The following is a 23,565-nucleotide window of genomic DNA, read 5'->3' as shown; positions in this document are numbered from 1 at the left end:
CAAAATTTTGTGTCAGCAGTTTTTACACTGATTCACACTCACACAGTCTTCTGACAGCAGAAACAAACACCACACACACACACACTCAGACACACACACACATCTGCAGCAGTAATGAACGACAGCTGACAAAGACTTCAGTTCATTGGTTGAGTGTTGGAGCCAGGAGGAGTCGTCCACCACAGGCTGAAGTGGCTGAAACTGTTCACACTCACTGCTGGAAGTAAAACGAGCAGCAACACCTTTCATCGTCCATGGATCCATTTTAAACTGTTTAAACTCTCAGCTTTAATATTTCTGACCGACATACTGCTGCACAAATATCATCAGTTCTCCATAAAACTAACCAATCATCCTCTCTGAGTGTGTTTGTCCTGCTGAGATTCCTCCTGTCATCTTTCACACTGACACACAAACTGAAGCAGCTCAGCACACTTCAGTCAAACAGCAGCAGGTGGCGCTAATGTCTCTGACAGGTTTCACTTCCTGTGGCTGCTGGATGAAAACAGACACCTGGTGCAGAACAGCAGCAGCAGCATGAACAGTTAACGCTCCAACTGTCAGAATAAAGAAATGACAGTAAATAAAAGGTGGAGCTGTTTCTCTGTCAGACGCTTCCACCTCATCAGCAGCCGTCACCTCTGGCAGCAGAACATCAAGTTCCTGTTCTCAATCCTGCTGACAAAGTCCTGAGAAGAAACAGCCGTCAGCAGGTGTGGAACATGTTCTCTCCTCACAGACTCAGGCCTTGTTACACACACACGAGGATTTCTTTACATTCAGCTGTGATCTCCATTCATGAAGCTGTCAGGGAGGTAAACTGTCTCTAGAAAGCTGTTTTAAAGAGGATTTATCTGCTCTGTTGTCTCTCTGCTGTCCTGACAGCTGCTGGAAAATACACATCATCTCAGAATCAGACCAGAAATTAAAACCACTTTTATTTCTTTGATCCCAGTTTGAAGACAGAAACATCAGAAACAGTCACAACACACAGTTTGACACTTTTCATGTTTTAATGACCTGAAACACGACAAAAGCATCATCAGTGAACAACAGAAACACACATGAACTCTGAGACACAATTCAAACATCAGTCAACAGTTTATCAGGCTCATCCAGCTGAAACTAATATCAGAATAATACAAACAGCTGCAGAATAAGACACAACAGTTCAACAGCCTCCAAACTGCTTCATTAAGTCGAATCTTTGACAACAAACTGAACATTAAAACCTTATAATTATAATAAACTGGACACTGAGTGTAGAGTTCAGTTAGTAACTGACTCTGGATCAGCACCTCAACAAATACATAGAAGCATAAAAATGAAATGAGCCTTCATAAAAATAAAATACTCCTGCGATAAATAATAATTATGAGATAAAATACAAAATTATGTGAGAAAACCTGAAAAAAATGTATCCATAATTTTGATTCTTTTAATGTATTATGTCGATTTATTTTACTTTATTCTCTAATAATTTTGAATTTTTCATTGACTAATTTTGATGTTTTATGTCAAAACATTGAGTTTATGTCATGATTATGATTTAACATGGGAATATTTTTTTGGGCCAGATAATAGTCCAATAATACCAAAAACACAAATATAAAAATATATATAAGTGTCACATTATATTAACTGGTAGCTACAAAATGTTGACAGTGACTGACAGTGTTAACAGCAGCTTCAGTTCAGTGAAGTCTGATGTTTTAAAGCACATGTGGAGCTCAGTCAGGAGCTTTAAGCTCTACAAGCAGTCTGATAATATTTGGTAAATAGACGCATTTATACATCACTGCTGCCCTCATTCAAAATGAGACGCATCAGATCATCAGAGTATAAAAATAAAAGAATAAAAGCAACATAGAACAGAGAGAAAGAGCTCGTCTTTGTCCTCAACAACATTAATAACAGAGTCAACGACTACGTTCAGACGATCTTTACTGTCAGTTGAACTCTGTTGAACAGAGACGTGAAAGAAAAAGTTGTGTGAAGAATTAAAATCCAGCTTGAGAGAAAAGTTCAAACCCTGCAGACTTCCTGTGTTGGTCAGTCACTACTTGAAGTGGATGTGAATGTTGGTTTGTTGGTTTCAGGAAGTGAGTCGGTTCAGATGTTGTTCAGCCATCAGACAAACGTGTCAGAGCGACTGACGTCTTTTTACTCTGACAGGATTCTGAGTCCGACACTTGACTTGGACACTATTTGTGACTGAGTGCTGTGAGATAAAGACGAGGACTGATTATGTGTATTTATTTTTATATAAATGTATTAACTGTAAGATCTCACTGTCTATGATCTGGATGAGCTTCAGGACATGAGGACAGTTCAGGGAGAGATTGTTGCCGTGGTAACATAGTGATGACAGCAGAATGAGCTACATGCACATCGTCACACAAACAACCTTCTTCTACCATCACAACTATCTGCTGCAACACAACACCAATCCTCACCTGAACCTGAGACTCAGTTTAATGTTGAAACCAGGTTTTACTCCTCAAACGGAGATAAGTGACCAGACAAGATGTTCTCACTGTCATTCAGCATCATCTGAGACTCAAACTGGTGCTGAATGATTTTCAATCGATTCAGCAGGATCTGAATCAGAAAGTAGTTCTAAATTACTTGGTCGTTCAGAGGTATCTGTTCGTCCGTTGGCTGTGTTTGGTCTTGAACCTGGATCAGAAGGAAACAAAACAAAGTTATACTCAAGAAAATCACAAACTTGATCCTCCTCTGAGTGTAAATACACACAGAATGATTAATGTCAGAGAGAATAAAACATCTGTCAAGACTCTGAACATGAGATACATGTAAAGAATGAGTTGTGATGTCTGTTTATCATTAATATGTTGATACAATATTTAAAACTCACCTTTCTTATGATGTTTTTTTACACGATGCCTGATGTAAAGCACAGCTGGAACACCTAAAAGGATGCTGAGAACCACATAACCAGCGATCACTCCAGCAGAAAGTCCTGAAACAGATAAAAGTGGATGTGAGAGTCAGAAGTTGAGGTCAGATGATCAGCAGCAGACTGGACCTCACAGCCCACACAGAACCACTAAAGGTGAGTCTGCTCCTGAAGTCTGAACTTGTTCCACATGAAAACTCCACTGGGATGAATGTGAGCAGGAACAGTGATGTTAGCTCTGATCTCAGGTCCAGTTTCCTCCTGCTGGGCTCCACAGCTCAGAGGCTGCTTCTGGTTCTGGTCCCAGCAGTGAAGAAACAAATGGACTTAGTTCCATTCATCACTTTGATCTGACAGTAAAAACACAGGATCATCTGAGAAAATATAAAACTTCTTCACAACACTTTTACTGACACTTTTACACTTTTACTCAAGTGGACTTTTACTTGTAACAGAGTATTTTTACTTTGTGTTTCTGCTTCTGTCACTTCAGTAAAGTATCCCAGTACTTCTTCCACCACTGACTACTGTCCACAAACATGGAGATTAAAATCACTGTCAGCTTCTTGGTGCTGGTCGGGTCCACAGTTATTGGGCCCTGATGGCAGCACATCAACACAGTCGCAGGTTTTATGAAGCGAGAGTCTGTTGAAGCTCCGACTGTGAAACATAAATATACTTTAACTCATTAATAAAAGAACAGAATCAATATTTAGAGCTTCTTATAGACACATATAGACTGAGAGACAGTTTCACATCTCCACACAGAGTTTTAAATGATAGAATCAGAACAATTCTTCTGTCTCAGCTCACTAAAGCTCACTAAAGATCACAGCAGGATCTAGATTTGATTTGAAAGGTTGAAGAGTTTGATCATTTATGTTGCTGTGAAACAGGTTCGGTCCTGATTTCTGAATCTGAATTCATCCTTCAGCATCAAATCCTTCAGCAGATCTCTGATCAGCTTCTGCTGCTTTAATAGTCACAATTACTACAATTATAAGATGATCATTAATGTTGGAGACTTGTAGTTACAGCCTGAATACAATGGTGCTAATTACAAGTTTTAATTAGTGTCCAGTAGAAACTCAGTTCAAAGCTCCATGATCTCATATTATTACAGGAACTATCATTGTGTTTATTCACAGTTAAAGTTTGGTCCTAGTTTTCAGTGTGAGTTCAGTTTGTAGTTGAGAAATAAAAGAATGAAACCCTCAGTGAGTAAACTCTTCTCTTCCTGTTCTGTTGTGTGATTCTTGTGTAACTGGGCTGCTGTAACGCTGCAGTTTGTGGTTGGGATTAATAAAGTCTCTCTCTAATCTCTCTAATCTAAACAGAGCTAACAGTGACGGCCTCTCTGACGGCTTCACTCTGCTGTTGCTGTGCTTTCTGTCTCCAGGGCTGCAGACCTGTTGGGAGGTTCATCAGCAGCGTGGGACACACCTGGGCCTGATGTGCTGCATGTATACAACTCCTTCACAACATCTGCTCACACATCTTTGTGTCCTGGCTTTTGGTTTCCTTTGGTTTGTTTTTACAGCTCAACATCCACACAGCACATCTTCACTCATCCACTGCTGCACTACTGACTGCACTCACTCCTCCAGCTGTCTGTGAAACAACACGACCAGAACACAATCTCACCTGGTTCTGATCCGTTATAAAGGACAGTTACAGGATTATAAATGAAACATGTTTCCTGTTCATCACTTCTCTGCTGGTACATGAGGATTACAGAGTGTTTAAGAAGGAGAGAAACATGAAGAGCAGAGAAACAGAAGCCTTAATTACACCTCGTTACATCGTTAGATAAGAAAAGACAAGAAAACTTTTCTAACTTCTCCTTAAAAAACTCTTTTTCTGCCTCCCATCATGACAGAAACACATCGACAGTGACGACTTTACAGCAGCTCCTCAACTTTAAACATTTGATGTGCGTCATGTGAACTTTGTTTCTATTCACATTAAATAATAAAGAAAATGTGTTATGAAATGTGAAACACAGGATCATTAAAAGCTCGTCTCCTTCTGTTAACATAGTTTGTGTGTGGACACTTTAATAGGAACACCTGTACAATCTAAAGTAGGCTGAGCAACATAAACAATATAAACTGTTGTCATGATATGAGAATATATATTGTTTTAGATATTTGATATTCTCACATGGTGATATATCAAAACTGTTTCCTGGTTCTTAAGGCTCATTATACAACAAGTAGTTCCGATGAAGCAATCTGATTGGTCAACAAGATATTTAGACCGAGCTCAAATCAGCCTGACAGCACGTCTGACTCATTACTCAAAATATTACTCCGCCAAGTCTGTGTATCCGTCTCCATGGCAACATAGTAACTGTCAGCTGGAGCAAACAAATAAAAACTACGGCTTAAAAACTCAAACTTTCTGCCGTAAAATATGCAGAGGAAAACTCTGGAGAAGCAGCTGCTAGACGTTCCTCTGTCGACCAGAAGAAAGTGAGAGATTGGTGACAAAATAAAACGGAGCTGTCCGAGGAGGACAGAACAGGACCAGGCTGCCTGGTGGAGGGAGGAAGAAGGCCAGCGAGGAGCCGGAGATAAACATGGGGGGACGGGTGATCAGCAGACGGGCACGCCACGAGAGAGTGTCCCGCAAAATGATCAGGGCGATGGAGAAACAAATGTCCGCCACCGTGAGTGACAGCAGAGATGAGGAGTTTGCTGTGAGTGCTGGTCGGCTGAATCGTTTCCTCCGCCGCAACAACTTCACTTGCAGAAGACAAATGTTGACCAGCAGGATGCCAGAGAATTCACCGAGAAGCTGGAGAAGTTTGGGACATTTTCATTCTGCATTTCTCTGAGGAAGGAATTAAACAACTGTCCCAAATTGCCGCCTGGTCTGTAACAAATAAACGCCCCGATTATTATTTGGTATTTTACGGCATTTTAAGACCGCGATAAAACATTAACGTGAGCTCAGAGTTCACTCATCTGGGACTAGATAATCCTTTCTGTTGCTCGGTCGTTACTAAGGGCTGGATTATCTGCTGGAGTGGTAAAGTACGTTCCATTACACATATGAGTCTACTGACGTCACTGACTTTGTTTCAGTTATTAGTCAGACCCCATGTGTTTCCATGGAAACACGACGCACACTCACAAAAATGTCCATCAACATGGAAATATTTTTGATTATACGTTTTATTTGTGTTGCTATTAGTCGTATAATGGCAATATTACTATTACTATTAATATTGCTTAATTACAGTAAAGTGACGTCATGTTCTGAACTCACCGACTTGTTCTCATACTTTCTTTACCCACTGAGTCATTATATCAGCATTAATGATGATTATTGATCAGAAATCTCATCCTGTTAATGTTTTATGAAAGTAACAATCGTCATTCATCAGTATTGATCTCACAGTGGGGCCTATCTGGTCAAACATATTCAGATATTTGATTTTGTGGCTCGTCCCAACACTTCTGAAGTTCTTCTGAGAACATTTCACATTATCCAGTTACACATCTTATATCAGGATGTGGCCTTAAAATATCTTGATATCATTTTAAGGTCGTACCTCGCAGCTCTAATCTGAAGTAATCCAACACAACTGTTCTGTTACTTCAATCATTTATAATTCCAGCAATATTATATAATGTTATAAATCATAACTCAACAGTACTGAAAGTGATTTATTGTGTCAGAGTGAGTTAAAACCTGTGATGATGTTTAATGACTCATGTTGTTATTATCTCTCATCATAACTCATCACTTCAGATCAGCGTCCTGTCAGATTATCTTCTGTTTCCTCTTCTACTCACTCAGCAGCTCATATTCTGTTTGTCTGTTCTGATCCAGTTCTGTCAGTCGGGTCCATCAGTTCCTCCACAGTTACACCTCCTAGTTATTATGTGCTGAACAACCAGCTCAGCTGTGTGTGAGACTCACTTTGTGTGCTGTGATTCATTTGAGTGTGTGGATGCAGAAATCTTTGTTCAGTCACCACATGTCTGTACATTGAACTTGTCCAGGTGTGAACTCACAGACAGTCGGTGTGAAGGATTTAAACAGTCAGCAGCAGAAGAGGCAGCTGTGGAGCTTCACTACAGGCCTCGTTTGTGGAAACTGCCTCTCAACTGGAAAGGAGCCACAAACTTGACAGAAAAGGAGGCTCAGAGTTCAGGACCACTTTCAGTCTGAGCTCCTCAGTGGACCTGAGCCCGGTACCAACATCATTCTTTTATGTCACTGACAAAAAGATTCAGTGATGAAGATCCTGTGACATCAGAACCAGAAGCAGCTCCAGTGTGACTCCAGGAGACGGAGCTCAGATGTGTTTCAGGACTCAAAGTTTCTCTGATTAATCAACTAAATGAACTCATGAATCAAGTGTCTGTGTTCAGATTGTTGTCATGTATCATCACACACAGAATAACAAACACACTGTGGCCACTTTATGAGGCGCACATTAATGATCTGCTGCAACACAACACAACACAACACAACACAACTGTTCTCACTCAAACTTCAGTTTCATGATGAAATATAAAGTAAAATAAATGCACAAACTTGTCAGTGAGCATCATAACTGTCCTCAGATGTTTCCTCTGAAATATATTTACTGTAAACAGAGTGAGTGTAACACTGAATCTAACTGCATATCACATACAGCACATAGAGTGTTAATGATTAATAAATGTTGTACATCGTCACAAAGACAATAATTAATGAAGTTCATGTTCCTAAAAGGTGAATTTAGACTGAACACAAAGTCATTTTCTGTTTGTTTAATCCTGGTGTGTGTGAGAGATATTATCATTATTATTTACATATTAAATCACAACTAGGAAGAATCTCACCTTGAATATACACAGAGGTCACAGCAGCAATCTGATGGCTGAGTGTCTCCTGTGTAGCTACACAGCGATAGTTGTCGGTCTTGTTCACAGTAATCTTGCCAGTGATGTAAAATCGATCTCCTCTGTCTGAGATCTTTGGCTCCTCAGCAGGAAGAGTTTTGTTTTCACTGTTCTCCCACTTTATTGTAGGACGTGGAACACCGTGAGCTTCACACTGCAGCAGAGCCCAGTCCTTTGTCATCTCAAGTATCTTGATAACTGGCTCTGGAGCTAAACCTGTGAACACATTATATAACCAACAGATCATAAAGAGACAGTTTCAGCATTATTAATGTCATATTGTGATTTTGTTCATCTACACTCTGCTTGTATCCAGTTTACTGTGAAGAGAAAAACACAATAAAAACCTCCAGCAGCATTTTATGGGAACGTTTGAAACTTTTTCCAGTTTGAGGCAGATGAACACAAATATACAGTGAATTAGTTAAACTGTATAAGAATGTTATAAAATATAAAACATAGTGATCACAAGTAAACACACCTGATGTTTCACATGTTAGTGAGCACTACTTTATTTATGCTACCTGAAAGATAAATTAACCATAAATTCTGCCAAGAGAAGATTGTGAGAGATTTATATGACGTGGTTTTATCTATTTGAACAATTATATTTTTAAAAATATTTTTTAAAAATAAGAGTGTTTAATGTCAACAATGTTTGACTGAATATTAGAAACTCTTCTCAGTATCGACACAAACAGTTCAGAAGCACCAAGAGATGATCAGATGATACTGAAGCTCCAAAGCTTGTTTGACTCTGTGAACTGAACTTTTCCAACAGAAACAACTGCACTGACATTTGACTCTGCGTACGTATGATTGGTGCATCACTTTAAATGTTTTTAAATTCAATTATTTCTTGTCTGTCACTAAAAGTTGGTCCAGTGAAGAGACGGGAGGACAGAAGACTTTGATTGTGGTTTGCTATAAAAACACTAGTTGACAAGATGATAATGGTGAATTTCAATTATTATCAGTATAAACAGCAGAGACATTAAAAGATGTCTAGCTCAATAACATACAGTCATGTTGGTTTCCTGATTTATAGTTATTGTCACAAGATGAACCTGCATCTTTCCTGTGGTACTAAGATTTTTCTTAACGAAACATACAAGGAAAAGTGAGTCTGTTTTAGAGCCAGTTTAAGAGTTTCCAGCATATTTGAATGATTCTAAGAATAATATCATGAATGTTAATGATTTTCTATATAATACTGACAAACCTAGTTCAGTGTATAATTAAACTAAAGGAGGAAACAAATGGAAACACTGAAGCATTTTCCTGATGGAAGCTGATGAAGGTCTTTGTACCAAAACATTATTAACATTAATCCTGATTGAGGTCAACGGGAGTTTTTGTTCTGAGTTACAGAAGCTCAGAAAGTCCATCTGATGGCTGCTCCTGTGTCAGAGCTCGTGTCAGGTGAAGAATATCAGGTGAAGTTTGATGATGTCACAGTTTATTGATGATGTCAGAGGCTTCAAATGTCACTGCTGCTGCAGAAAGAGCTTCTTTCAACTTACAGATAAACTATTTCATCATTACTGAGATAAAAAATAATAAAAGGAATATTGTGATGTTGGGACTCAGAAGGATTGTTACATAAATATTAAACATAAAGTTAAAATCATGAACCCAGAATGAACCTGACACTAAACTACATTAATAAAGTAGATGACATTATTCTTTCATGTCAGTAAAAAGACTTTATATGGATGATTTTTGTGAAATGCAGCAATTAATTATTTTACTGCAGCATATTGCACAATGTCATGACTCCTGTTTTTGTTTCTTCTTGTATCTGGTTTTTGGTTTCTTGTATTTGATTTATGTCACTGTATCATGTCTTGTTTTTGTTTTTCCATGTCTTGTGTCTCATGTATTTGATTTTCCTTGCCCTCCTGTGTCCTATAAGTTTCTCCTATGTTCTCCCCTCTGGCTCCCTCTGTCTGTTGTCTTGTTCCCTCCTGGTCTGTTCCTCTGTGCTCCTCCCCCTCATTATCACACCTGGTTTCCTTCCTCCTCTCTCTCCTCACCTGTTCCTCGTTATGTAATCAGTGTCTGTGTATTTAGTCTCTGTGTTCCCCTCACTCCTTGTCTGGTCATTGTTTTCTGTTTGTCTTGCTTTGTCCTTGGCAGTTCATGCTCCTGTCCGAACTCCTGTCCCGTTTGGTTTGTTTTGGTTTTGAGTTTTCTATGTTTGAGTTGAATTTTGATTTTTGATTTGTACTTTGTCTAGCTGTTTTCTTTTGTTGCTACTTTGACTTACTGGTTTTGTTTTGCTACTTTGCCTTTTGCCCTGTTTTGGCTGCTTTTGGCTTGTAATCAGCTTTTTAACAAAAGCTCGCCTTTTGTTTGCTCCCTTTATCCATGCCTCCCGTGTGTAACTGCGTTTGGGTCCACCTCCCTTTCCATAGTCCTCCCTTTTAAACCCCAACCTGACACACAATAACTTCTTCATGTAACGAGACAATCTGAATAAAAGCATTAGATTTAATAACACACAGGCTTCTTGGACTGAAAAGATGTTGTTGTATAACTATAATATAATAAACGTGTCCACCTGTAAGTGACGACTGATCCCAGTCAGGTGAACACAGAGAGGTTCAGGCCCACAGATGTAAGTGTTCAGACTGACAGGCCTGAGAAGACATTTACAGAGACATGTAGAGGTGGAGAGTGACGACAGCACAATCAGGACTCACCTGATTTTTCACCTGTTCTGTCTCTTAATGTTATAAGGTGCGCAGGATGCAAGCGACCCGATATTTACGGTAAAAAATAATAAAAACATAAACATCATATTTTCGTGTTGACGTCAGAAGTCAACACACACATATTACACCTCACCTGAAAGCTCACAGGTTCGTTTTTATCAACACATTCAGGAACCTGAAATAAAGATTTACGACATTACAACAGCAGCGTCTCACTTTACGGCAGTAAACAGTTAGCTACTTACTAGCTAGCCTGTGTAGCCGCAGTTAAACTGTATTTATAGGTGTAAAAACAGACATTTATAGACGAACAGCGGCTCGTTTTAAAGACAAAAGTCCAGCCGTTAAATCCAGCTCGGTTAAACGGAAGCGGAACTTAAAACCACCACAATAAAAGTCGATTGTGTCGCTCGTTTATTTTTAGCGCCGCTCGTCAAACTTTCCGAACAACTTCATTTTAATCAATTTAAAGTATCGACAAAAGATTTGACCAATGATGTTCAGTATCTCTGAAATCAGTAAACGCCCCGGAACAAAACCAACCAATCAGCATCTTTCTACGACCTGAAGTGACGAACCTAACGGTCTTTTAACTCCAGCAGCCAATCACAGGACAGCTTCTGTACGCGAGCGCCATATGTGTGTTATTGACAGCTGCTGTCATCCAATGGGAAGTCAGCACCGTGAAAACACTCTGAGTTAGCAGCCAATTAAATTACCTGTGTGACCATATATGGAAGTGAGTGTTGAGGGACTTCCTGTGGCAGCGGGACACCCACATAACAGAGAAACTTTATTTATATGTTTAAGGAGACATGATTCAATGATAATAAATATGTAAATCTTTATTTAAACACTCACAACATCTTTTTATCGTCCACTTTAACACTGAGGGACATTTTTCAGCATCTTAAAGGGATTTATTATCATCATTTGGTAACTTTGGAGAAGTTTTAGAGAGCTCTGTGGACATCTGCTGGAGATAATCTGTACTGCACTTTCTAAAATATCTCAGAGCCTCTTCTGTCTGGCAACATACAATTTGGTTCAGATGTTTTAGACAAGTTGAGGGAGAGATCCTGAGAATTTCAGCCTGATGGACCAGATTATAACTTTATTAATTTGATTTAAACAATGAAATGTAACAAACAAAACTATCAAAACTTTGACTTTTTCTCTGTTTGATCATTTAGCAGTTCAACTCTCTCTGAGCTTTAAATCAGATCAACACACCTGATGAACCTCAGAGTGTTTGCTTTACAGTGATGTAGTGGACATGTATCAGCTGCTGCTGGTTTTTGTATTAAACTGTTTAAAATGAGTAAATATTAAGAGGCAGAGACGCAAAAAATTAAAATGAACCCCAAGAGGTTAAGACTTGATCTGAAAGGAAAAACAAAGACATGTTAGATAGTTTTGAAACAGACAGGTAATACTGTGTAAAAGTCATATTTCATCTCCTACAGACGGCTGAAGCTTCATTGTACAGAGAGACATAATCTGCAGTGTGTCTCTGATATCAGCATGTTTGATACAGAGGTCGTCTCTCCAGATGTGGCTGCAGCTCTGTGGGCTCGAGGCCCTGCCAGATGTGGATTCTGACCACTGAACAAAAGTCCATCTGGGACTCTGGAACCAGTCGCAGCAGTAAATGAGCGACATCTTTAACTGTTTAATGAAAACACTCACCAACAACAAGCTCGATGATGGATGTTTGACTCTGAAGATGTGGGAAAATGCAGCTGTAGGTCCCGCTGTCAGTTTTCTTTGTTTTCTTGATCTTTATGGAGGCGTCGCCGTTCTGCAGCTGATCTTGAAAATGTGAGACTCGATCTGTGAAGTCCCGACCATGAGTTGTGCTGCCGTCTGAATAATGTATGAATACATCCTCACTGCCTTTCTTCCAGTCAAAGACCTGCCCTGTGAGGTCCTTCTTGGGGCTGATGAAACAGGGTAAAACAGCATCACTGTCTTCTTCCACGACCACTCTGTCAGCTGGAAGATAAAAACATTTTACTCAGTATGTTAACATGCTGAGTCATCAGGAAACAAAGTCAGATAACAACTTTACACAACAAAAACTCAAACAGCTGTTTCCTCTAACATGATAGTTTTGGTTGTGTCCAGCTTGTACTGACATATTTTAAGTATATTTAATCTTACAGTAAAGTTAATCAGGTTTCTGTTATTGAGCGTTTGTGTTTGAATGTTACAAAATGTGTTCAGCTGTGGAAACTGTTCATCTTTATAACACCAGGAGAAGTTGTAGTTTTATTCATGTCACATCTTGATTTATTGGACTGGATTCAAAGACACAACTAACCACCAAACTATCCTGTTCCACAGCTGAACACACATGTTGTTTCACTTTGTCATTCAAAAATGTTCACTGAACTTTCTCAGGACATCAGATTAAAGTTTCACATGACAGAGAATTATGTTTTTAAACAGAATTATGTTCTGCAGTAACCATGAAGGAAACAAGAACCAGGAAACATTTTAAGAATCTGTTGGTTTGACAGATCTTATCATTTATCAGACGATGTCTCACCCAGATCAAGTCAAACCACACAAACAGGTTTTACTACATTGTTGCTAAAAAGTGTGAGTGGTAGAGAGGACGACAACATACACTGCTCTGGTTTTTATATGAATGTTTTAATAAATGAAATAAATAATTAGAAACAAATCAACACACCGTCACAAATGAATCTGATGCTGATAATCAATAAACTAGCAGCTACACTGAGACAGATTCCCAGCTGACCCTGAGTCAGTTATCAGACCTCCAGCTGCTGTGATCGTTGGTTTGTGACAAAAGAGAACAAGTCCAAACACTTTCAGGATCTCTGAGTCTCAACTCACATGAAGATTTATGTATTTAATCTTCACTTCAACATGATCAGTAATGTTCAATTAAATGTGAGTCTTTCTGTTTCTTTCCTCTGTGACAGTAAACTGAATATCTTTGTGTTGTGGACAGAACGAGACATTTGAGGACGTCATCTTGGACTTTGAGGAACAATGATGGACATTTAGTTTAGTTTTTAACAATATATAACTGTAGAATTCGAACATGTTGCTAACAAGCACCAACCTCTGTCAGTTCATATTCTAACAGCTCAGAGCGGATGATGATGAACTGACCAAAGTCCAACACACAACTTGATTTCATTTGTGTTCTGTGTTCAGATCACGTTGGTGTCAGAGAGGATGGAGTCAACATCACATTCAAACCTTTGTGTGTTGTGACATGTTCACTGAAGAGTCTCTCTGCCTGCTGCACATCATATATTTACGCTTACTTAGAACGTGTGCAGCTAACTTAAAGACACACTCCTCAATTCCTAACAATATTTTTACAATAAATATCTATAATTAAAGGTGAACTATGCACATTTTGTTTCTGGGCCTATGAACAAACAAAGAGAAAAAGTTCTTGATGAATAGCAGTTTGCAATAGTGATGTGGCAGGAAACAGTAAAATTGAGTGTAAAGTATGCAAGGTTAAAATCTCATATGTAGCAGGCTCTACAAACAGCCTGTATAGGCACAACTGTGCATCCATCAGTGCAGTTGGAAGAAAAAGACAAGTGAACCTGCTGCTAATGAAAGTGCCAGTTTGTCTACTGCAACCACTGCTGCTGCTGCTGCTGCTGCTGCTGCAGAGTCGACAGTTCACCACCACAACCACCTGGACCTACAACCAGAACTCTATGACAGTTTGTGCAAAGCTATGTTCTTTAAAATTTATTTATTTGTAAATATTTATTTATTTGTACATTAGTGATTCATTTTACACATCATTTTTAATTTTTATTAGTTTTGGTAATAAGTTTTGGAGCCACTCAGCGCACCTCAGTACGCTGAGTGGCTCCCCCATGAAAACCCATTGGTCAAGTTAGAGTGACTGACAGCCATCAAGCCAATCACAGCAATATGACCAGACCCACAAGTCCCGGCTGCACAGGAAAGTAAAACAATTACATGCTAACAGGGAGCTGCCAGGAGACCATGAACACACTGGAGGTATGAAACGGTTGTTTAACTAGTTAATAATGTAGAATTTTGTCTGTAAATAACTCTGTCTTGCTTTGTGGCATGTTAGCTAATATTAAGCATGCCAGGTGGCAAACAATTAGGCCAAGGTAGCCAGGTAAAGTTAACGGTAACTGACGACTTCCACTGATTTTGATATTATTCAACATGATCATTATTCTTTTTTATTCTGTTAGAAAATGCCCAAAAGGTAGAGGCTGCAGAAGATAAGTGGTGTAATGTGTCAGGATATTCTTTCATATTCTTGCATTAATGGCATGCAGGTGTTCATTTATGTAATTTAAAGCTAGTTTTTGGAGCTTAAAACCTCCTACATCAACTCATCACTGTTACTGCTCTCATTTGTTACACATACAGCTCCTCCAGGAAATGTCCCGGTCAGTTCAGAATAGCAGTGCATGTGTGAAAGGAGCTACGCTACTGTACATTGTACACTAAAGCTAAAGCAAATAAACTAGTAACACAAGCAGAAAAAACAATGTATTGAATTAAAATGATCATCAAGGTCAGTCATTGTTCTCCTGGTAAAATAAAGGTATCTGGCCACAATGTAGGCAGCACAGAGACGCAGGGAGAGGGAGAGGCCAGGCAGGGACCTGCTCTGTGGATCCAGATGATCAGGTGAGAAATCTGAATGAGAACTTAATCAGCTTGATAACATTAGTTTTAACCTACGCCGACATGTCGGCAGTAAATAAAACTAGTAACACTGGGCCTGATACTGGCATATAGGTGAGATATAGAGTAAAAACTTTGAGAGAAAAACATTGATTTTCACTTAATGGGAATTTAAAAAGAAGCTTTATCTTGATTTCGTAGGAATCCACGCAATTTCACAGAATATTCCTTTACATGTGAATTCAAATGAGTGTTGTCCTCAAAACTTCTAAATGTGCAAATTTTCAAAAATAAAATATCATAGAATTGTGGGAAATGTACTTAAAACTAAAAAAAAAAACCAACCAGGGGGAGGGCTCTCATTTGGACCCCCCAGTATCTACACCATGATCATTTCACCAGAAGAGCTTCTGTGAAACCTGTGAGAGTCTGCAGCAGGATGGAGACGACGCACACGAACACGAACACACACAGCAGTGATGACGTCACATCATTATAATGCATCTCAAGATAAAACTCATCATCATTCATCTGTAATTCTTCTATAATCGATCTGATCAATACTATCAATGTGCGCTGATAATCAGGGAACATGTGACGTCACCGGATGAACGCCGAAGTTTAAGGTGTTTTAAGGTGTTTCTACTTGAACTGAACTATTTTCTTATGTCTCTCAGAATTGTAAAAGGAAAAAAAAGAGAACTATTTCTTCAATATTATGACAGCCTGATGAATGTATAATTTTAATATCTAACCAATAAGTATATGATTTTTTAAATTAATATCAGTGAATGTACAGACTTTTTTTCCCTTCTTTTCTTTTTTAATCTTTAATTATTCTTTACTGTTATTATTTTTTTTATATAATTATTTCTCCTGATTAGTTCTTTGTTTCATGAAATCTCTTATTGTAATGTTACTTACTTGTCAATAAAGATTGAAAAAAGAAGAACAAACTGTCAGTGATGATGATCAGTTTTCTTACCGTCTCCAGAGCAGCTCAGCAGACAGAGACACACGAGAGGAAGAAGCTCCATAGTTGTTGATGTCATCTGAGGACTTCACCTCACTGATGGAGCCTCTATATGACGGAGCTTCACAGAAATCTTCAACACGCTGATTGGTTCATCACAAACTGTTGCAGTTTCCCCGCCTGCAAGCAGTGAGGGCTGCAACACATCCTGTATGAATATTTCAGAAATAAAGCATCAGCGCCACATGTTTTAACTATGACAACTTCCACATTCCTCACACTGCTTCAACACCTCAAGTCTTTATTTCATCGGTTAGATTGAGAGATTCCTGGTGGCAGAAGTTAATACTGTGTGTTTAAACTCAGTTCAGTTGAACACATTAGGAACTGGAGTCGATGGAGAGGACCTGAGCTCATTTCACAGGAGTGTCAGACACAAACTGCTGGTAAAGCCAACAGTCAGAAAACCTGCTATGTGCCCTGCATGGTGTTAACACTGGCCTCTGCTCACACTGCCCTCAGTTAACACACAGCTTCCCAAAGTTGGTGTGCATGAGCATGTTGGAACCAATGAGCAGCATTCAGGAGAATAATTAATATATAATAGATTGTTTTCTATTTCTCACAGACGTTTTACATTTACATTTCTACATTTTAGGGCATTTAGCAGACGTATTTATCCAAAGTGACTTACAGCTGCCATGCAATGTGCCAACTGCCCATCAGGAGCAATTTGGGGTTCAGTGTCTTGCTCAAGGACACTTCAACATGCAGCTTGGGGGAGCTGGTATTCGAACCAGCAACCTTCTGATTACTAAATGACCCACTCTATCTCCTGACAGCCGTTTCACTGTAACTCTATATCCTCTAACAGTGAAACCATGATCGAACGTTTGCAGAGGACGAGGAAACAGCAGCGTTCTCAGAACAGGATATGTTACCCTCTTTTTCTGAGAATTATTAATAAACCAAGTGAATAAAAGTGCCTGATTTCTCACTCTTTGTCCATGCAATGTTGATTTACTAGCTACATGCTACAAAGAATGCCAAAGAACTGCTTGCCACAAAAAAAATGCAGCTTTTTTCAGTGGTCAAACCCGACAACGCTATGATGTCAGAGGTTCTCAGCAGGACCTGAAGGCAACACTTAGCCAGCATTTCATTCAGATCAATCAGCACTGACCCTCACAGGCTGATGGAAAAACATTAGCTAAAACAAAATCAAGAAAATCAAAGTTTACGCTCACTATGAAAAAGAGTTGGTGTTCACCAGTATCACACAAATGCCAAATTCAACACACACACACACACACACGCGCGCACACGCGCACACACACTACACACACACACATACACACGCACACACATACACACACACACACACACACACACACACAGGGCTCCTGAGTCCTTTATACAGTCATGTGTTTCAGAGTTGAACCTTCTCCAACCTGACCTGTGACTGACTGAGCCTTCATCTCACCAACTTTTGCTGAAGGTTCTCAGTCATCCAGGTCTCAGTAACTCTCAGTGCTGAATCGTAGACAACTGGACTAGTTTCAGTTTCCTGAAGACGTTCAGAGGCTTCTTCAGTTTGTCGTTTCTGGGCTGCCTCCCTCAAAGATATCGGCGTGTAGTAGGTTGATAAACATTCTGCGGAGGCAAGGCTGGGTGGAATGATAGAGCAATCTTTATTAAAACAGACTTGAGCCGAGCGTCCGAGCAGAGTGTGGCCCCACATCTGATGTTCTCTAATCTAGGGCAGAATACTGCCAAACGTTTTTGCCCTTCTTGCCCTATCAGAACTCCTACGCCTTCGCTCTTAGGAATTCTACCAAGTGCCACCCCTCTTCTCTACTCGTGGGACCCTTCTTAAAGTCCCTTGGGCAGTACCTGCTTACTCCTAATTGGTCACTGCGGTGGGTTGAAGGTTCATCTCCCATAAATGACCAAATCTGTTACTGTCCCTCCTTCGGGCTTGTACTCCAAAATTACCTAGATGAGCCCTCTATCCTTTTCTGGAGATGTGCCTGTTTAAATATCATCCTCCATCTGGAACAGGAGTCAGGCTCCAATTCAGTCCCTATAGTGGCCTTGTCCCCTGCTAACCTTTGACCCACACAGCTAAATGCTGGCTCCAATGTCTCTTGGAGCTGTGAGCCCCATATTGTCTGCATTCCCTAACTCACACAAGGAGGAACAGGTTAAATTTAAACTGAGTTGAATTAAAGGCCAGAATGTGTTGCCGTCCAGACACCTCATCAGTCAACGTCAGTCTTGGTCAAATGTTTCCCCCATGTGTAAAGTCATACATGGGTTGGGAGATCTCCACAAAATTATAAATCCATGGACAACAATAGCCTATTAAATCCAATAAGGCAATTGTTTGTTTTCTTTCACAATTTTTGAACATCCAAAATTGTCTGGATGTGATTGGAACCCAATTCACGACCCTCCGGAGTATAATAGCGCCTTAAATTTTATGAAATGAGTTGCAACTTTGTCCTTCAAAACTTTAGGACTGTTTTCTGCCAGAAAACAAAGTAGAGACCTTGTCTCAGTTTAACCATGCCCCTGTACAGGAATACCTATACACAACCTTTGTCCACATCTAACCCAATGACCACTAATGTTCCCCTCTCAGTTCCACAGCAAACAGAGATAAATGGGAGATGAAAATCCTATGGCATGTGCATCCAAAAATAAACTTCACCATTACTATGGTTAATATTACCCCATATATTGGATGCTAACCAGCTTCATTTATGACCTTAAGATATTTTAATAAACTCCACCCCCCTTTGATTTATTTTCCGGCAAGACTATACATGGCGAGATCAGTGATTCAACAATGGCACCTTGAATAGACTGAACAACAAAAGCAACGACCTCAGCAGCTTTAGGGTTAAATGGATGTTGTCTTAACATAATCTACGAGTTGATTTTGACTGGCCAATAACAATTTTGCTTATATAAATCTCTTACATTTCCAAACTAAACTTTTGCTTAAGGCCATCAATGCAAGCAGAAGCGCCACTACCCAATTTAGACCTGTGTTGGTAGATTTTAGCGATGCGTTTTTTCAGGACGCTATAAGTTTTCGCAGATGTCTTGGTTTTGAGGAGATAATAAACCGCTCCTACACGTTGTTGAATTCACGATTGTTGTACAATCACATTTACAATTTTATCCACAAATTTTTCCCTAATTATCTGTTAATATGTGATCTGGAAGTCTCCATTGGCTTATGAGCTTTCCAACATAAGAACTCGGCAACAGACTGAGCATCCTTCCTCTTGGTAGGACAAACCTCAGGCCTTTGCTAAAATTGGTCTGCACCTACTACCATGTATCTCTTTTCCCTCACTTGATGTTATCATATCAATAAAGTCCCTGACTAGCTCACGCCTATAATCTCTTGGAGTCCGAATATAACCAGGAGGGACCATCACCCTTCTCCTAACCTTGTTTTTCACACAGACTGTGCGTCCACCTATAACATGATCAATTTGTTCCAATAGGTATGGTTCCAATAACCCTGCTCCTTTGGATTTTTCTTCTCTTCACTTCCCCCCTTGCAACATGGGCTTGCCCATTTGCTTCTTGACACCATCAGGTGGTTTTTCGTCCTCTGGGGTCGGCAAATATTCAACAAAATCTACTGTGGTGCGTCCTGCTAGAGTGACATCCTCCCATTCCTATAGCCCCTGACGTTCTGCAAATTTATCATGACCCTCCTTCACCATGGTTGTATTGAATATTTATATTTGACCCGTAGCTTGACTTTGGAACCTCTTTTGGAAATTAAACTCATTTAATCAAAAAGTAAACCGGTCTAACAGGCTGGTTATTGAGCCATAGCTCAACTTGGAGGTCTTGTATACAAAACAGCCATAGCGTCTATGTGGTCTAATTCTAAAGTCCTGTCCATGCACACTGTTACTGGCCTTTGACAAATTTTCAAAAACGTCTCAAGAATATTGGTGGTTTGAGAGGCCTAATCAAGCTTGATCTAAGTCAGTAAGTTTAAGTCAGTAGAGGTTATCTCGGCCTCACAAGTCAGTGTAGTTTCTGGGCTGTCTTCCTCAAAGATATCGGCGTGTAGTGGGTTGATAAAAAATTCTGCGGAGGCAAGGCTGGGTGGAATGATAGAGCAATCTTTATTAAAACAGACTTGAGCCGAGCGTCCGAGCAGAGTGTGGCCCCACATCTGATGTTCTCTAATCTAGGGCAAAGTAATGCCAAACGTTTTTGCCCTTCTTGCCCTATCAGAACTCCTACGCCTTCGCTCTTAGGAATTCTACCAAGTGCCACCCCTCTTCTCTACTCGTGGGACCCTTCTTAAAGTCCCTTGGGCAGTACCTGCTTACTCCTAATTGGTCACTGCGGTGGGTTGAAGGTTCATCTCCCATAAATGACCAAATCTGTTACTGTCCCTCCTTCGGGCTTGTACTCCAAAATTACCTAGATGAGCCCTCTATCCTTTTCTGGAGATGTGCCTGTTTAAATATCATCCTCCATCTGGAACAGGAGTCAGGCTCCAATTCAGTCCCTATAGTGGCCTTGTCCCCTGCTAACCTTTGGACTTAGCAGACAAGTTAATTCTAAAGTCCTGTCCATGCACACTAATCTTCAGCTTCTCTTTTGTGAGCACAGCTCAGCTTGCTGTTTTCAGTTATTTATCCATTGCTGTATTTATTTTATTTACTAATTACTTTTAGAATGATCTGGACCAGTAAGAACCTATTTTAATTCAATCTCTTCTTGTAATTTTCACTCTACTAAATTAGGTATATGATGTGTGAGGCATCTCTATGTTCCTCTGCCTGTATGTAAACCGAACAATTACTGGGGTTCAACACTAAGGGGAACGCTGTAGAAGGTTCCACACGAATTTAACTCCACAAAGTATATAGCCTTTGGAGGAGGTCAAGCCACCAAGGCATGTGGATCAGGTACATCTGCTGGAAAGTCAGCCAATCCTCATTCATCGCTCTTACCCCGTGCACAAAGACATACAAGTCATCCGGATTTCTTTACAGGCAACAATGGTGTGTTGCTCTGAGGACTCTTTGTTATCTACAAGACGTGTGATTTTAGTAGCCCTTTCATTTGTGATATCGTCCCCTGGATTACCTCTTCCTCTGTTGGGTACTAGTTCTTCCATGGAGGCCAGGTTCTGGGTTGGAGGTCAACTTCTGCCGGTAGGGTTGACTTCCCGAGTCCAATGTCCGTGCTGTTTGTAGTTGTCCCAGTCCTTGGTGGAGATCATCATTTTCATGAGCTATTGGTTTTTACTTTTCCAAATGGCAGAGTTTTCTTTCGTTGGAACAGAAGCGGCATCCTCTGTTCTGCCATCATTTCTGTCACATGTTCTTGTTCATAATCCTTGACTAACAATTTAGTCACGTGTAGGATGCCTCTGTCAATGTCATGTTTTTTGCCAAGATATTCATCCTTGTTTGTTTTCATGGGTGCCTCTTGTGGTCCCACAATTATGCAACTGGAGCTGAGCAGAGTTTGGATTGATTGGCGACTTATCCATTCGTCTGAACCTGACTGAGCCGCACACCTAAAGTACCTGATTCCTCCGCAAGCTTTCCTTCTTTTTTTCTATACTGTGTTCCCAGAACACCGTGTCACCCTGAACACTTCTTAAGAAACCATGGAGTAAATTTGCAGACTGCAGTGAGAGCCCGTAATGTATCGCCCTAAAAATTGTAACTTTTCTGGACTTGACTGTCTGTGAGGATAGAAGGAAATAGAAATAAAAGTTCACCAGCTCCTTCTGAGAACCGACAACTGTCGCTGACGTCTGTGCCAGTCTTTCCACTGTTTATGTCCTTCAATAATTATAAACCAATTCAGACATAAGATACTGAATCATCCAAGATTAAATCAAATCCTATGCTCAAATAATAAAATCGCTATCAACAACCAATGATCTATTATAGCTGATCAGTCACTTGCCAAGCTCTACCTCTTCCCTTAGTTGTGTTCCCCATGTATATGCAATAACATTGTGTGCATGTAAATGTTGTCGCCTTAAACGTCTGTGAGTTTATAAGCATGTGTGTCTCTGTCTTCTTGGGGTTATCTCAACCTGTATCCGTGTGCATGTCCTTAAGGGGTTTGTGGATAAGATCGCACTAGCCTGACAGATTTAGCGTGGGTCACGCAGGCGGATGACACGAGCAAACCTAACCGGTATCCTTTTGATTGTCATACGTCTCCCGACCTTAGATGTTATGCCTTCTCTCGCGTATATAGAAAGAAGAGGATGAAAAACACAAATGAAGACGGTTTCATTTATAGAGCAAGCCAAAACTGTCAATTCTTTATCATCATCCAAATTATTTAAATAATATGCAGGTTTAGTTTAACATCATTTATCATGTTATTAAGGCGGATCCAATTTATTTCAATAAACGCAAACGTAAAAAATCATTAAAACTTTAAACGGTTGCATCAGTTATCCATATGTAAGTGTGGGAGGGGGAGTAACTCCACACTCGCAGCGACGCTCTCTCTGTCTGCGCGTTCACACATCAGCTGTTTTCTCTGTGTCCTCTCTCTCTCTGTTACGCGGACACGTGCACTCGGAACTCTCTGAGGTTGAGAGGAGTTCAAAGACAACTGGATCAACTCATTGTCAATCCTAAATCAACCCATTTTATCTGCCAACATTCAAAAACTACGCCTTAAAGAACTATAGCTAGACTCATGACCACTTTATCATTTATAAATTTCAATGTAATCATTTGCTCTGAGGAGGTGTTTTTAGAGCAAAAGCAGTGTGTATGATTTGGTTTTACTCCCTGTACAAAAATATCCAGGCTCTACTACATATATGTCTGACTAATAGACCTTGGATAACCCAAAATTCCCCAATATATTTAAATACCCAATCCTGTCAGTACTGTGGTTTGGTGTTTGTCACACTACTTCAATCATGCATTTTTAGCTGTCTCTGTATCTTCAGATCTTTTTAACGATTTATGTTTTAACTTTTAAGTCAAATTTCCATTTGCAAATATTTAGGCTTGAGATATTATTTTTCTCTAATTGAACTAATTTTCTTTTACTTCGCATCAGGGCTTCCCCCTCTAATATGTGGGGACTGCCATGCATAAAGGCCAATTCCATACCTTGACCAGCTACACCGGTCAACCAAATAAACAATTGTCCGTACGTCCACAAATGCCTACTTAGCGTACTCCTTGAACTTCTCCACCGTGAAACAAATCAAGCATCATCCCCAGGTAATTACTCATCCCCTGCTTGATAACGGCCAATAACACCCCATTGGATTCCTCTGATCCACAGTCAACTAGGATGCATTGCCTTTAGTCACACAAATCATGTATGTGTGTTTTA

At 39.9% G+C, this 23,565-nt stretch overlaps 1 protein-coding gene and 1 long non-coding RNA gene across 2 annotated transcripts; one reads left to right on the top strand and one right to left on the bottom strand.

The window, feature by feature from the left end:
- Positions 1-994: 994 nt before the first annotated feature.
- LOC119021450 (CD276 antigen homolog) lies at positions 995-16,381 on the bottom strand. Its single transcript, XM_037101753.1, has 7 exons — positions 16,201-16,381; positions 12,228-12,533; positions 11,914-11,921; positions 10,527-10,554; positions 7,762-8,037; positions 2,879-2,983; positions 995-2,679 (listed from the first exon to the last, which is right to left on the bottom strand). Exons 1-7 carry the CDS (start codon positions 16,265-16,267, stop codon positions 2,561-2,563), a joined length of 909 nt encoding a protein of 302 aa, XP_036957648.1. The 5' UTR covers positions 16,268-16,381; the 3' UTR covers positions 995-2,560.
- LOC119021460 lies at positions 2,982-7,292 on the top strand. Its single transcript, XR_005075586.1, has 2 exons — positions 2,982-5,958; positions 6,934-7,292. It is a non-coding gene; the product is annotated as an uncharacterized LOC119021460 (long non-coding RNA).
- Positions 16,382-23,565: the final 7,184 nt, after the last annotated feature.

Source organism: Acanthopagrus latus, chromosome 6 (assembly GCF_904848185.1).
Source record: "Acanthopagrus latus isolate v.2019 chromosome 6, fAcaLat1.1, whole genome shotgun sequence".
Lineage (NCBI taxonomy): Eukaryota > Metazoa > Chordata > Actinopteri > Spariformes > Sparidae > Acanthopagrus > Acanthopagrus latus.
Note: the sequence above shows the minus strand (reverse complement) of the source record. Positions and strands in the feature narration are given on the sequence as shown.

Coding starts and splice junctions, on each gene's coding strand:
- LOC119021450 (XM_037101753.1), bottom strand. CDS start 16,267: ATGACATCAACAACTATGGAGCTTCTTCCTCTCGTGTGTCTCTGTCTG. Junction 12,534..16,200: donor GCTGAGCTGCTCTGGAGACG/GTAAGAAAACTG, acceptor TTTATCTTCCAG/CTGACAGAGTGGTCGTGGAA. Junction 2,680..2,878: donor AAAAAAACATCATAAGAAAG/GTGAGTTTTAAA, acceptor CTTCTGATCCAG/GTTCAAGACCAAACACAGCC.